Source organism: Palaemon carinicauda, chromosome 15 (assembly GCF_036898095.1).
Source record: "Palaemon carinicauda isolate YSFRI2023 chromosome 15, ASM3689809v2, whole genome shotgun sequence".
Taxonomy (NCBI): Eukaryota; Metazoa; Arthropoda; class Malacostraca; order Decapoda; family Palaemonidae; genus Palaemon; species Palaemon carinicauda.
In genome coordinates, this window is record NC_090739.1 from 126,366,068 (window position 1) to 126,383,135 (window position 17,068).

Here is a 17,068-nt window from a genome sequence, read left to right on the forward strand (position 1 = left end):
GATGTAGCTCAACAGTGTGGCGAACTAAATTCACCTTTTATTTTAAGCTTTATGGATTTTGAGAAAGCTTTTGATAGCATTCCACGTATATGTTAAAAATAATTCTGAGACACTATGGGATACCAGAAAAAAATTCTACACATCATAATGGATATGCATAAAGGAACTTGTTGTATGAGAATGGTTGATGGTAGTCTTGAAGATTCATTTTAAGTCAAGACTGGAATACTACAAGGTGGAATACTGTTCCCTTGACCGTTTATTATGGCGATTGATTACGTTATGAACAAGGTAATGCAAGAAATGAATAATGACATTCAATGGAAAGGGGACCAGAGGTTGTGTGATCTTGAATATGCAGATATAGTTCTAATTGGCTCTACAATGGCTGGAATGCAGGAAATGATTGATAGGTTAGTACTGGAGGGGAGAAAGGTTGGATAGGTGATCGACCAGAGAAGGACTGAGGTCATTCAGACGAACTGCCTTCTCGGAGGACTAATAATACCTCCCAAACTCTCTCAAATATTTAGGAATCATCATTACCAGCAATAGATCACTATTCACATATTTCAATGAGAGAATAGGGAGGCAGAACAAGCAAGGGACATGCTAAAAACGGTTTAGAGATCAAATCGAATATCGGTTCACAGCAAAAAGATACATTTCAGCTGTAAGATCGATATCAGTTTATGGGCACCAGTCGTGCAGAATTTCTTGTCTTTTGAGATTAAAGCATTGAGAAAGATTTTTGGAATCAAATGACAGCAGCATAAAACAAACGTAGCAATTCGCAGCTGGCAGGGGCGCCCTCTGAGAACAGTAGTTAGATCATCAAGATGGAGATGGATGGGGCATACTTTAAGAAGGGAGGATGAGTTAGTTCAAGATGTACCTTAATGGAAGCCGCTATTATCCTCTTTATAATCTAAACGTCTTTGAAATTTGAAAAAAAGAAAAAAAATCATCTTTCCATGATTTTATTTTCTATAGAAGGTGATGAATGCAAGAGTTGATGGGAGAAGTACAAGAGGAAGGCCAAGGTTTGGGTGGATGGATGGTGTGAAGAAAGCTCTGGGTGATAGGAGGATAGATGTGAGAGATGCAAGAGAGCGTGCTAGAAATAGGAATGAATGGCGAGCGATTGTGACGCAGTTCCGGTAGGCCGTGCTGCTCCCTCCGGTGCCTTAGATGACCGTGGAGGTAGCAGCAGTAGGGGATTCAGCATTGTGAAGCTTCATCTGTGGTGGATAACGGGGGAGGGTGGGCTGTGGCACCCTAGCAGTACCAGCTGAACTCGGTTGAGTCCCTTGTCAGGCTGGGAGGAACGTAGAGAGTAGAGGTCCCCTTTTGTTTTGTTTCATTTGTTGATGTCAGCTACCCCCCAAAATTGGGGGAAGTGCCTTAGTATATGTATGTATATGTATGTATGGTATACCATAGGAGCATTTTGTAAATTGTCTATACATTTGACATTTATATTGTGAGAAGTTTAAGACTGCCAGTGTATATTTAACCTATTTCAATGAACCTCCAGTATCTATTCACAAAATTAGGTTAACTAACAAATCATTAAAATAAATGTGCGAGTAGAATGTTGTTATATTCATCTTATTCTTTGATCACCAAGTCGATGGATGTTATTTAATAAGATTTACTACTGGAACAAGGCTCATAATGCTGAATATTTTATGAGCTTCTTTAGAGAGAATTATGGGGCCATTATTCATAAATTCACTTTGTCATATTTAATTCAAATGTGATTTAATTTGTCATAAATGTTGCTTCTCTTCCGGCAGTGACATTGTTTGTATGTATAAGAGAGAGAGAGAGAGAGAGAGAGAGAAAGAGACAGAGACAGAGACAGAGAGAGAGAGAGAGAGAGAGAGAGAGAGAGAGAGAGAGAGAGAATCACAAAGCCTGAAGGATACAGCATTCTTGGATTCATCCTCCTTGTTCCTGACAATGCTAATGAAGTCTGCGACATTCAATCCCGAGGTACAAATTTCTCCTCAGATGGCACTGCTGAGCCGCTATTGGACACAAAACTATCTCATCATTAGCTAGGCCACCAGTCTTGGACGGAGGGGATTAAGTATTCAAACGGGGTTACTGACTAAGGGGTCCCAGTAATTTCGATATAAAATACTGAAGGTTACAAGACAAACTATGCAGACCTCTATCTCAGTGTAAATTACATTAAGCGGGCACTCAGTAGAGCGCAGGCCTCTGTCGCGGTAGCTTATTTCTCGACCTTGATCTTTGACCTTAGCATATATTAATTGGCTTGGGTTTTCATACACTCAAATATGAACAAAGTTCGAAATTTCTGACAACGACGTCCAAACTTGGGGCTGATTACAAGATTTAGACATTTTGCTTGACCATGACCTTAACCTGCCAAAATTCTATAATTTTCATATTTTTACATAACAGTTAATCCCTGCAAGCTTCATTACCCTACGATTAATATTGTGGCCAGGAAGCTGTTCACAAACAAACACACTAACAGGGGGGAAAACATAACATTCCAACTTTGTTGGGAGGTAATGACCTGATGAGAAACCTTTTATACTGAACTTCCTTTTTCGCCCATGCTATGGGGAACAAGAAATCAGTCTTTAGGTCAAGATTCGTATCAGATAACCCTCTCTCAGGTTCAAAAGGTGGGAATGTTAAAGCCCTAAGGATAAAGTTCATGTCCCACTTAAGAGTCCTGAGTTTCAGAGGAATGCAAGACTGCTCAAAACTCCTCATGAGCTTGTATAAATCCAATGAGGAAAAGAGGTACAAGTCCCTTGGGCCAAAGACCTGGCTCACAGCTGAGTAACAGCCATTCAACATCAGAGACTGAATAGATCTACTCTAAGTAGATGTAGAAAAGGAAGTCTGCAGTATGTTGAAGGGTGGCTGCATATGGAAAACTCTCTACAACATTTATCACAGGGGATTGCCCACTTTACCTAGTAGAACTGCACAGGAACATCCCAGGTATTCAGACATATCCCTGGAAGTCCTGTAAAAAAACAGACCCTTCCTTGGAGGTTATGCTTTATACTCCAACCAAGAAATACAAAGGATTCTAGTTTAGTAGTACCACTGAAAAAGCAGATGACAGATATTTAAAGGTCATGGACAGAAATTGAATGTGTCTGAGATGAAGTGTCTGAGGAGTATGGGTGGTGTATCTCGAGTAGATAGGGTTAGGAACGAAGTGGTGAGGGTGAGAACGGGTGTAAGAAATGAGTTAGCGGCTAGAGTGGATATGAATGTGTTGAGGTGGTTTGGCCATGTTGAGAGAATGGAAAATGGCTGTCTGCTAAAGAAGGTGATGAATGCTAGAGTTGATGGGAGAAGTACAAGAGGCAGGCCAAGGTTTGGGTGGATGGATGGTGTGAAGAACGCTCTGGGTGATAGGAGGATAGATGTGAGAGAGGCAAGAGAGCGTGCTAGAAATAGGAATGAATGGCGAGTGATTGTGACGCAGTTCCGGTAGGCCCTGCTGCTTCCTCCGGTGCCTTAGATGACCGCGGAGGTAGCAGCAGTAGGGGACTCAGCAGTATGAAGCTTCATCTGTGGTGGAAATGTGGGAGGTTGGGCTGTGGCACCCTAGCAGTACCAGCTGAACTCGGCTGAGTCCCTGGTTAGGCTGGAGGAACGTAGAGTAGAGGTCCCCTTTTTTGTTTTGTTTCTTGTTGATGTCGGCTACCCCCCAAAATTGGGGGAAGTGCCTTTGGTATATGTATGTATGGGCATTTCTCTCTTAGGACTTCTAGAAGAGCTAGCAGATGGGGATACCATTTAGCTAGGGACCATCTGAGACATCCTGAAACCCTATGTCATGAACCCTCGATCTGAAGAGGGGGAAAGGCATATATATACTGTACATTTAAGTCTTTGCATACTGAAATACATCCTTGAATAGGGGGTTGGCCTTCATATAAGGGAACAAACTATTGGGAGCTTCCTTTTAGGTGGGTGTTGAACATGTCCTATCACTAGTGAACCCCACAAATAAAGAAACCTTTCTGTATTACAATGATGTAGGGACCACTGTCCCAACATCTTGAACCTACTGACATTGCTGATGTACTAAAACATCTCTCTTCCCTGAAATATACCTTGACGACAGATCTAAAAAGTGGCATGGCCTACAAACATATGCTTGGTCAATTTGCAAAAGGTTAGGAGGTCAGGGGGATTCTGCCTTCTTTCCTGTTATCATAGGCTACTACCGTCATATTGGTCCTGCAATGGCAAGGTCCAACGACCCATCGCCCGTTGCTGCTATGCTTGTACAACCTGAAACGCATACATTTATTAAACTTTAATATGCAGTTGTGTTCTTCTATGGGCCATATCAACACCACCTTTGATAGGTCCAAGAACATGAGCACCTCTGGAGGTAGAGGGGAACCGAGACATCTTTAGTTATACTGTACCTGGTGGAACCTGTGAAGCACGAGCAACTAAAACATCAACAGATGGCTGTGAAGACTGCCATAGTCAAGCTATAGATAATTGAGGCTTATAAGGAACAGCTACTCTACCTGACTGAGTATGTCAAGATGAGCATTTGAACAAAAGCACAACAATATTACTGCAGAGCTTATCTTTTGAACAGTAAAGTGAACCCTTCACACACTGACACTAGGCAATCCTAAAAAAAAATTTCTTAAAGGCCCCAACATCAAAACAAATAAGCCTCAAATGTAGGCTCTATAAACAATCATTTGATTGCATCTACCAAAAATATATTTGCATATACAGCAGTTCCTTGGCTTACTAGTACCTTGAATATCACCATAAAAATTTAAACTGATTTACGAACATTGTACAGTATTGGTCTTGTAGCATATCTTTTCCTCAATATAATTTTTTTTGGGGACAGTTACTAACAACACTGGCATGAAATCATTCACAGGTTGCCAACACGTCAGACATGCATTAATGTAATTTCTAACCAGTTTTCAAAATAAGAATTAAGCAAACTTCTTTTGATAGGTTCCTTATCAAAATTGATTGGTGTAAAATATTGTCCACAAAGCATGAATTACCTGATTCAGGTAGTGATAGTCAACATCATTCAAGAGAGAACTCCAGATGCTTTACCAGAAATGCTCATAGAGGTAGGTTTTCTTTAAAAGCAGTACACCACCATTCAGCACAAGCAGTAAAGTCTACAGTTTTATTATGAATGCAAGTTAACAAAAGTAGTTGGACAGAAAAATTTCAAAGAATCAAGAATGGAACATTAGTCACTGGTCATTCTAAATTTTCATGAAAACCTATAGGGGAGTTCTATTAGGATTACAGTACACCTTTTAATTTTCATATGGTTGCACAATACAATACTGTACTATAAACTGTATTCCATGGTACTTTACTTCACCAGTATGAACGAGTGGAGGACAAATAGATCAAAATTTACAAAATGACAGATTCAGTTTCTATTACATTAACAAGACTGAATTAAGAGAGCTTTAATGAATCATTTACCGCTTCCTTACTACGGTTTCTACCATTTTAATTCGTTGCCAACTAAAATAATAGAGTGGTACAACTACTTTTCAACATTAAACAATTTCAAGCGCCACTGAAAAAAAAGATCTACTGTACTCAAGTAATTTTTTTTACAGCTGATATTACTCATCTCATGCCCTTCGCACCCGCCAGGAGAGATTAGATCACCAAATGTTCAGCTAGGCTCCACAAGGCACTAGAAGAGTTGGAAGACCCAGGCCTACATGGCTGAGGACTATGAAGTGCGAAGTAGATGAATGAAGAAGTACTGGCAAAATCGAACAGAGACCCTTTGCGTCAATAGGCATAGGGGATGCTACAAGCCGAAGGGGTCCAACAGGTAAAGTAGCAGTGAAAAAAGGAAACAATTTTACAGATAGAATAATATCTAAGTGTACCCTCAACAGAAGCTGACACTACTGAAGAGTAAAAAACAATGGTTTGATAGTGATCTCCTTGAAGAGCTGCTTATCATAAATAAAGTCTCATCTACCTCTACCTAGTGGAAAATAGCTACTCAACAATTATCATACAGCTAGTTAACCCTTGGAGTGAAGAAATTTTTGGTTATCTTAGTGTTGTTAGGTGTATGAGGAAAGAGAAGCATAGACTAGGCCAGACTAATGTGTGTCGGCAAAGAAACTAAATTAGTTTAAAAACAATTTATTTTTCTTTACAATACATACATACATATACCAAAGGCACTTCCCCCAATTTTGGGGGGTAGCCGACATCAACAAGAAACAAAAACAAAAAAGGGGACCTCTACTCTCTACGTTCCTCCAGCCTAACCAGGGACTCAGCCGAGTTCAGCTGGTACTGCTAGGGTGCCACAGCCCAACCTCCCACATTTCCACCACAGATGAAGCTTCATACTGCTGAGTCCCCTACTGCTGCTACCTCCGCGGTCATCTAAGGCACCGGAGGAAGCAGCAGGGCCTACCGGAACTGCGTCACAATCGCTCGCCATTCATTCCTATTTCTAGCACGCTCTCTTGCCTCTCTCACATCTATCCTCCTATCACCCAGAGCTTTCTTCACACCATCCATCCACCCAAACCTTGGCCTTCCTCTTGTACTTCTCCCATCAACTCTTGCATTCATCACCTTCTTTAGCAGACAGCCATTTTCCATTCTCTCAACATGGCCAAACCACCTCAACACATTCATATCCACTCTAGCCGCTAACTCATTTCTTACACCCGTTCTCTCCCTCACCACTTCGTTCCTAACCCTATCAACTCGAGATACACCAGCCATACTCCTTAGACACTTCATCTCAAACACATTCAATTTCTGTCTCTCCATCACTTTCATTCCCCACAACTCCGATCCATACATCACAGTTGGTACAATCACTTTCTCATATAGAACTCTCTTTACATTCATGCCCAACCCTCTATTTTTTACTACTCCCTTAACTGCCCCCAACACTTTGCAACCTTCATTGACTCTCTGACGTACATCTGCTTCCACTCCACCATTTGCTGCAACAACAGACCCCAAGTACTTAAACTGATCCACCTCCTCAAGTAACTCTCCATTCAACATGACATTCAACCTTGCACCACCTTCCCTTCTCGTACATCTCATAACCTTACTCTTACCCACATTAACTCTCAACTTCCTTCTCTCACACACCCTTCCAAATTCTGTCACTAGTCGGTCAAGCTTCTCTTCTGTGTCTGCTACCAGTACCGTATCATCCGCAAACAACAACTGATTTACCTCCCATTCATGGTCATTCTCGCCTACCAGTTTTAATCCTCGTCCAAGCACTCGAGCATTCACCTCTCTCACCACTCCATCAACATACAAGTTAAACAACCACGGCGACATCACACATCCCTGTCTTAGCCCCACTCTCACCGGAAACCAATCGCTCACTTCATTTCCTATTCTAACACATGCTTTACTACCTTTGTAGAAACTTTTCACTGCTTGCAACAACCTTCCACCAACTCCATATAACCTCATCACATTCCACATTGCTTCCCTATCAACTCTATCATATGCTTTCTCCAGATCCATAAACGCAACATACACCTCCTTACCTTTTGCTAAATATTTCTCGCATATCTGCCTAACTGCAAAAATCTGATTCATACAACCCCTACCTCTTTACAATACAAACCTTTTATTATCCAGAGACTGGGAACCCTACAAAGTCAGTCTCTTCACCACCAGAGGAAGCAAAGAATATTTTGAGCCAACTGTAGTATCTCGACGGCTCAGGTGGTCTTCAACATTCCCCTTCCCTGGGATAAACACCGAGAGGGAGATTGCTAGGTTTTGTGGCCACTTATCTCTATTGTTAGATGGCATATCTGGAGGTGCCAAGGCTCCTTTGTTTGGATATATAGATCACTACTGCGGAGTTATCGCTCATCAGCACCACGGAGTGACCTTTCAGTCTCTCGGATGTTGAGTAACACTAGATATGCTACTTTCACCTCAGGGAAATTTATGTTTAAGGACTCATACACTTCTGACCATAGGCTGTAGATTTGCACCCTTCTTAGGTGAGCACCCAACCCTTGCCGAAAAGCCTTTAAGAACAGAAAGAATTGCAAAGAAGCATGAAGGAGGGTTCCCACCGACAGGTTTTCCTCTCTCAGCCACCAACATAAGTCCATTATCACCACCTGTGGTACCAGTTGTCTGATGTCTGCAATCACTGGCTCTTCAGAGACAATTGCACGGAGCGAAGATGCACTCTTCGGAATAAGAGCTTCGAGGAGAAATGGCCTAGAAGCTTCTGCCAAGAGTGTGCAGGAAGAGGCTTTCCTTTTCGAAAGATCACTGCTATTCCTCAGAATCCTCTTGGCAGATGGAAATGCACTGGCAGAGTCCATGCCTAGGTACCTGATGGACTAGACTGGACTTCACCAGGTTCAGAACTTGCAAAGATATAGGAGATCCCTTTGGTGAAGACTTGAGGGGATGTTAATAAGTCAAAGCAAAGCACCCTGAACTGAAAAATCCAGTCTCAAAAGGGACACTTTAGGAACTTTCTTGAGGCAGGATGAATTGGGACCTGAAAATAGGTCTCTTTCAGGTCTTTGGTCAGAAGGAAATCGTCCTTCCTGATGGCCTGTACAACGATGTACAGGATCTCCTTATTAAATTTTGTCTTCAGTACAAACGGGAGATGTCTATGATAGGTTTCCAACCTTCAGTCAGCTGTTTGGTTGACAAAACTTGGGAAATTAAAGAGGGTTTTTTAACACTACTCTTTCGTAATAGTAGGCTTAGAAAGAACAATAGTTTAGAAGTTTGGCATTGCCAATTCTTTGGGTATGGACACAACCGAAGCCATCTGCCCACCCTCATAATAAAGGGATCTCCTAAGAAGAGATCAAGCCCGAGGACCCCTTGGAATAAAAGGCTGCTTCGTTGCAAGGGAAAATGACAGGCTCAACTAGGGTTCAGCAATTGGGAGCAACTATAAGAATGATGCAATCATACCTTTCTTGTCTGGTTGTAGAAAATATGAGAATAAATGACTTGGAAGTTTGTATCTGCATAGGAATAAAAGGGCTGTAGCCAGAGGGATCCAATGTAGTATTGTCTGGCCAGTCAAAGGACTCAACAACTCTCTAGCAGTGGTACAGTATTTCATTATTTGAGTTTCACCAATTGACCTTTGACTACTTATGTTAGTATACTTATCAATGTCTTCCTCTCCCACCCCTCCTCAATAGAGAACTCCAGGATAAAATGTTTAAAATATTTTATACTGAATTTTGATTATACCAGGGTCATTTGCTAATGTCATTCTTCAGCTATTATAAGAAAATACAATGAATAAAAGACAAGCTTCTTAACCAAGATTTATTTAGGCAGAGGTATCCATGGCGGTGAACTTCTCTTTGTCCTTTCCTTGCCTTGCGGCACGTCCCGATGCTCTCTGTTCGAGAATCAATTTGCGGTTCTTGTCCATTTTGAGCTTGACTACGCAAACCTGGAAGAAATGAAGTAATCTAGTTTTAGACATCCGGTACAGATATAACTAGAAATCAAATTCTTAAAAGCTGTACAAGATCCAAATCTCTATGTATCTTATACAAATTTCTAAAATAGCCTTTAATAACCATGAACTATCGGCAGATTACCAAAATTTAACTTGATCATCATTGTATTACGGAGGTCCCCTTTTTTGTTTTGTTTCATTTGTTGATGTCGGCTACCCCCCAAATTTGGGGGAAGTGCCTTGGTATATGTAAGTATCATTGTATTAATACTCCCAAGATGATTATTCATAAAATTTTACTGCAATTTCAAACCAATTCAAATACTGGAATATGAAATTGCACCATTGAAACAGCCTAGTTCTTCTGGCAATAAGTTGCACTGTAATTACAAATGAAAATGAGCCAAGTCAAACAGTTGCATGAAAACTAACTGATGAGATTAAGTGAATAGCATCAACATGGCAGAAAGTTGCATAATATTTATTACTTTATGCAATGTTTCATAATAAGAATTGAAAATGGGGAGGTTTCACATCAGAATATTTCAAGTTTACTGCATGGGAGCCTTATCCAGAGGAGACACAGGCAACAATGTAAATGATCACAAAAGAAGACAAGAAAGACGTGTACAAAAACTAACCTTGGATGGATGGATACCAACGTATACAGATGCTCCGTTAGCCTTTTCTCTCTGTATCCTTTCAATGTAAATGCAGTATTTCTTGCGATAAACACTGACGACCTTGCCGACCTGCTGTCCTTTGTAGTGGCCACGTACAACCTAGAATAAAATGTATATTAGAGAACCACAATTTTCACAAGTTCCTTGAGCAGTGTAAATTATTTTCTGATGTGTGGAGTACTAGAACGCTCACAATTATCAGTAGTAAATGTACAGTAATTTTACTTAAAAGGGTACAATTGAATAATTTAACTAGACCTAAAAAATTATATGGTCTGTTCTATCACAATGAAATTTCCTCCGATACTTCATCAATAATCCTATCTTTGCACAAGAGACAAACTTCATCTTAAGTTGAAGAGTGATTTACTTATAGTTGACTTTTATATTAAAATCAGCTCACTGCTGACCCAAGATGTAAAGCCTCAAACTCGACCATTCAAGACTTTCTAAAGAAAATCATAGAAATTTAATGATGAGCTACCTTACAATGTACAATATTTTACATTTATCTTTCAAAATCATTTCTTTTCCGTAAACCTCACTAACCAAGGCTAATAAACTAACTTCCCATGTCTAATGTGATCATTCTTTATTCACACAGAATGAATGGTATCAACCAGCGGATTTACCAGTGTACATTACAATTTTTTCTCTTCTACTAAGACTACATCCAAGTTGAATGGACATATCAGTGGATTGATTTCCCCATTTGCAACTTTTACAAACTACTATAAAATGTCTGAAGGATTTGTATCACTCCCAAAAAAATCGGTGTCGGTTTAGTATGCGGCCTACCTTTCAAATATGGCCTACAAAATTCTATCTCTTATAGTATGTGGCCTAACCTAACCTAACAAGCCAGGTAGGCCACATACTAAACCAGAATAAAAAAGGTAGGCCACATAGTAAACCCACACCAAAAAAATCTATAGCTACCAAGTACAAAGAAACAAATACCAACAATGTAAATATAATCATAACCTAAACAATAACTAAACCCGACTCACTCCAACATAAATTAAGTAATGCAGCTCACGTTATTATGAATGGCAGTTTACAAGCAGACACCCTTAATAACAGTACACTATTCCTCACATACTCTTCGTACATGCTCAATAATAGGAGGAAAAAAATTCGAAATTTACCTGTACTTCATCATCCTTTCTGATTGGGATTGAACGGACATTGTACTTCTGTCTTAATTCCTTGGACAGCGGGGAGGACATAAACCTTCTTCGCATATGAGATGGCGCATTGAAATACCTTTGGCGATTCTTACGCCTTGACTCAGTCTTAAGCTTGTTGAGCTTCATGGCTGCTTCTGAAACAAAAATTACGTCATTAAAAATACATATGGCCACAAAACTATAAAAATCAGACAAAATGAGGTCATGTTTAACCGTATACAGTATGGATTCTTCAATCGTGGGTTATACAGTAGTTATACACAGTAGTTCATTCAAGGTCTACAAATACTCCTTTACTAACTATGAAGCAGGAATATTGCAGTCATCCTAAGGCCAATTTTTAAAGGCTATATGGAACCCAGCTGGCTTCTGTATATAGTAAACTACAGGTACAAATTCAATAGTCTGATCTTAGTTATACGCAAGCTATTGTACGAAGAACAACTGATGTTCATGGCCATATGGCTTCCTTGAAAAGCTTATTTCATATAGTGGGGATAAAAAACACTTCACTGAAGAGATTAACTACTACACTGTAATTGTTCAGTGGCTACTTCAACTTAGAAAGGGCAGAAGATTTTTTAGCTAAAAAAGGGAGAAATCTGTTGTTTGTCATTAAGAGGGATTTGAATGGTCAAATTATAAAATAAATATGGTAGTGGCCTTTTAAATTGTTTCCTTTGTTATTTTTGTTTACAACCATGTGGTGACGATTAAGTTGAAATACCAAAGCCATATAGAGCAAATGTTATAAAAGATGGTTAAATTTTAGTAGACTTCCACCCACCTTAAGTAATTTATATTTTTTCTTGGGTAAAACACATGAAAACAAAACATATCTAAATACAAAATTTGTTCAAATACATGGAAAAAAAAATTTAAGGTAATTAAGGGGTGCTACCCTAGGGTGAGGTCTACCGCACTTAAGTGTAAGATCTACCTCCCGTTAGCAATTTAGCATGAGGTCTACCTCCCGTGAGCACTAACGATGACGGTTACCGCTGTTTAATCCCTCCCTCATTGACATTACACATTTCCATACATTTAATGATATACTGTACAATTAATTTAAACATATCCTAGAAAAGACTGAATTAGGTGAGGAAGAAAGGTAAAAATAAAAATGTTATCATAAATTTCCATACATTTATTCTAGGTTAGGTTAGGTTTATGTCTGTACAATGGAAAAATTCATTTCCTGTACGAACAGACCGTGCAGAAGCGACAGGTCTCGCGGTAGACCTCGGGTATCACGTGGGTAGGCTACATATGGTGGTAGACCTCACGCTAAAGTTGCACCAATTAAGGAATCTTGTTGATTTTCTCAGTGTTACTTACAGTAGCTCTCGTTACATTTGTATGTTTGTTCCCATTATGGATTGACAACCTTCGCCTACATGTGCAGTAGCTCCACCCACTGAGCTGAGCTCAGTGCTCCAATGAAAATACAATACTATTGGCTATTAGAATTTCATGGGACCTTCGGTTGATTTATTTGAACATAAAACATTTACTGTACATGTGACAATTCCTAATGGTTTTCTCTCCTGTTTACATGATTATTTCGGATTAGCCAAATAGAATCCAGAAATATTATAATCCCTACTTTATATTGGTTCTCCCTAAAATTTGTTGAATAGGCATCAGTTGATTTTCAAATAAAAAACACTTAGCTCAGTCATGGCTACCCATTAGATTATTTTTAAATATAAACGAAGTTTAAAATTTCTACGCAATCACAGAGTACTTCAGTCCCAGTGTCCAGTGTTCCAAGCCGTGCACATATGCACAAATTGACATTACTAGCAGCGGCACTGTAAAGTTAGAAAAACCAAACTAAGATGTGCGTCAAGTGCACTTTTTCTGCAAACAATTACAAGTTTAGTTTTGTGAATAAGCACCACTTACAACACCTGATTTGGATTATTCAGACTGACTTCTAAGGCAAGACATTACAGACTTCAAATATTAAGATAAGACACTAGACTAAGTCTCGGAGTAAGCTGAGGATACAGATCCTGGGTTAGGTGGTTTTCGGTTTTATTTCCCTTTAAAAATCTGACCATGTTAAAGATTGAGAAGTCTGTGTTCAAAATAAAATAAAATACAAGAAAATGTTTGAAAGAAAACTCTGCTCGAGATAACTGCGGCAGTTAGTTTGTAGGTTTTTTAGGTGTTGTTTCACCTAGTTACAATCATACTTCGAGACCGGACAGGGTTCAACTTCCTGCCTCATAATTTGCACGATGCACTGGTTGTGGCTACACCTCTATTACGGGATTCAGAATATATAGGTCTGCATTCAGAAGATGGAATCGATGCAGAGTCGCATTATCTTCAATTGTAGGAGCCAAAAATACTACCATAAGGAAAGTCAGATATTAAATTATTATAGTCACTTCGGTGGGTCCAAAACAACTACTCTGCAATATTATTTAAAGGCGTTAACCTTTGTTACGAGTTCCACATACATTTTGTCGTTCTTCATACTGTGATAGAGTAGCTCAATTTGCTAGCCTGTTTGCTCATTTTTTTTTCCCACCTCTTTGCGCACTACGGTCATTTTGGCCCAAAATAAGAAGTAACTTGACCCACTGATCTCAGTGCCCCAATGGAAACACCATACCTTATCCTTATGTATTACTATTGGCTATTAGATTTGACAGGCTTTTCATCTGATGATACATTAACCCTGCAAAAAAAAATATTTTTCACTCCAATTTTGCCCAATCTTTTCTCGGATAAACAAATCAGAAACTAGATACATTAATCACCCAATTAGCTTGGTTAGGAATGGAAATCGCTAGTCACTGCCGGACGGTTTTAAAAACATAAAGCTTGGCTTTGCCACTTCAATTTAGTCATGGCTACATTTTGTACCAGTTATGTTATCAACACAAGAAGCTATAAGAATATTTTCAACAAATTACAAGGAATCTTCAAAGTTATTATGTACCGACGGGAAGCTTCCTTCAGAAATACCTTATGAAAGTGTTTCAAGGCTTTTACATTATGACCTGACCACCAGTGTGCTTCTGAGTGATTACAGAGTTTCTGCTACGAAATATCCACACACACTGGCCATTCAGGCCGATCAGGACCAAATGGCTATATCCAACAACCAGTACCTAGTGGCTATCCGCAACAATCAGAACCCTGCAGGGCACCTCAACCTGCTGTCCCTATTTTTACTCTTGATTTGGATTACAATGACTATTAACACTTTGACCCCTAGGCTATTTGGAAATTTCCAACCCTTAACCCCCAGGGGGTTATTTTTTTCCCAGCATATTTTGCAGTATATTTTTTTTAAATTGCTCTAACAGCCTTAATTTTTGTCATAGAGTGGTCAAGTTGGTCTCATTCTCTTGGAAAATACCTGAATTTTCTCAAAAAATTATCAAAAATATGAAAAAAAAATTTTTATAGCATTTTTTTTGCAAGGACGTACCGGTACGTCCATGGGGGTAAAGGGATGGCTTTTGTGAAACGTACCAGTACGTCCTTTGGGGGTGAAAGGGTTAAGGTAAGTGAATACATCCCAAGCCTCAGCATGCAGTAAGAATAAGGGTAAGAGAGGTTGCAAGGAGATGCAAATACCCACCAAGTAGTTAAGGATACAACTTCTAGGTTAGGTTGGGAAGGTTAAGATTCGCTAGTCTTCTTATATTTTCCCTTGAAATATTAGACCATGTTAAAACCTTAGAAATTTGCATTCAATAGAAAACGGGGCTCGGAAGAAAATTTTTGAATAGAAACGGGAGACTGGTGCGGAATTAAATCTTAGACGATGTTTTACCCTCTTATTTTTGTAGATTTTTTTTTCGTGATTAATCTACCATAATCTGTACTTCTACACTTTACCCAACCAAAAAAAACAACATCCCACCCCATTAGGTGGTGATAATTGGAAACCAGCACATTATCACATGGCAAGGAGCCTTTGTATATCTGTGGCCAGTTCCTCCAGTGTGCATAAAAATTGGACGTTAACTAACCTAAACTTCCCCCTTACCCTACAATTTGTATCTTTACCTACTTACCTAATGGGGGGGGGGGAGAGCCGACACACTAACGCAAACTGTGAACTATTGTATTCCTAGCAAGCCGCCATCATACATACACCATGAGTAGGGTTCCCTTGAAATACAGGACCAAAAAGCAGCCTCAAAATATAAGTAAACCGGCTGGATCAGAGTATAGAAACTTTACCACACACTAATAGCTAACAAATTACTATTCATCAGTTGAAAGGCTTTTATTTATGGTTAGCAGGGTATCGCTTGCCAGTACATAGATGCTTCATGTTTTACCTTATAAGAGAGAGAAGCAAGTGCACAATGTACTAAAAACCATTAGGTTTAACAAAAAATACCTGTTCTGAGACTAACAGGTTTTAGATTTATTTGCTATTAATATGAAAGTTAAATTCAGTGAAAGCACATTATTACCTGCATGAGAAACTTATTCAAGTTCAAAATGTTGTTCCATCCGTAACTATAATTTTACCAATCTTGTATCGATAAAGACTACCCTTACAGTACAAAACATTATCCAGTGGTGACTGTATTATGTTCACAAAGATAATTATATATAAAATCATAACATGAACAGCAGTATAATGTAATAGCAATATGATTTAGGGGGAGTATTTAAGATAGCAGCCACCTGTGTACGATTATGGATAACTTGGAAAACGGCAGTGTAAGGGGGGTCGCAAGGAGGCGTTAGCCCTTTAGGTAAGTAGGCAAGGACATGGCTTGTAGGTTTGGTTAGAGGGAAAGTTTAGGTTAGTTGCTATCCGTTTTTAATCCGACCAGGAGGAACTGGCCATTGATATACAAAGGCTCCCAATTGGGCATGTAAATCTGAAAACCTACCATTGTTGCTCTAGTACACACTAGACGTTATGCTAGCTAATTGGGCTATTTCATAAGTATGGCCCTATCAAACAGCAACTACCTACTATAAGGCACCAGTATAAAATAACCGCTAACGAAAATAACCAATTTCAAACCTTGCACGGTAAAACAGTATACATACCGGAAAATACCAGAAGAAAAAGGATAATCTACAATTTGGCTACATAAATGAGATATGAATCTACAATTTAGCTACATAAATGAAACAGATATGCAAAATAAGCAACTATCATTAACTGACCAAGGTAGTATGTAGTAACATGCTGGTAGAATTATGTATGGTATATGAAATTTACCTCACGATTTTACATTCGTTCACTTAAATGTTTAAAATACTTGATAATAATCGAGAACCAAATGTTGGTCCAAGAATCTATCACAAATATCACACATTTAATTCATGGTTTTGGTCTAGAATACAATAAATGAAAAAAATATTCGCTCTGCCTAAAACAGCAACATGAATGGGGCACCAGGCATGAAGTTCAAATTTTTCGTCGAGTATCTAAATCGTTTAAAATTAAAACAGTCGTATTGAATTTATTCATTTGCGATTCTACGGTAAATTTACCCATAAATTATACTAAAAACAACCATCAAATTTGTCTGATCAATCAGATAAATACGGATAGATCCATAGTTCGGTTAGACTTACATGTTTCCGGAGACCGACCACTGAAAAGAAGAGATGTTTAGACGCAATGCATTATGGGACTTATTCACAGTGTTACCAGATACTCTTCAACGATCAGCTGATATATCCCAGACGCCTTACTA

At 39.1% G+C, this 17,068-nt stretch overlaps 1 protein-coding gene across 1 annotated transcript; it reads right to left on the bottom strand.

The window, feature by feature from the left end:
* Positions 1–9,343: 9,343 nt before the first annotated feature.
* On the bottom strand, positions 9,344–17,055 carry RpL26 (ribosomal protein L26). The gene is made up of 4 exons (XM_068388615.1): positions 16,947–17,055; positions 11,328–11,503; positions 10,138–10,278; positions 9,344–9,487 (listed from the first exon to the last, which is right to left on the bottom strand). Exons 2-4 carry the CDS (start codon positions 11,493–11,495, stop codon positions 9,362–9,364), a joined length of 435 nt encoding a protein of 144 aa, XP_068244716.1. The 5' UTR covers positions 11,496–11,503; positions 16,947–17,055; the 3' UTR covers positions 9,344–9,361.
* Between the last annotated feature and the right edge of the window lie 13 nt (positions 17,056–17,068).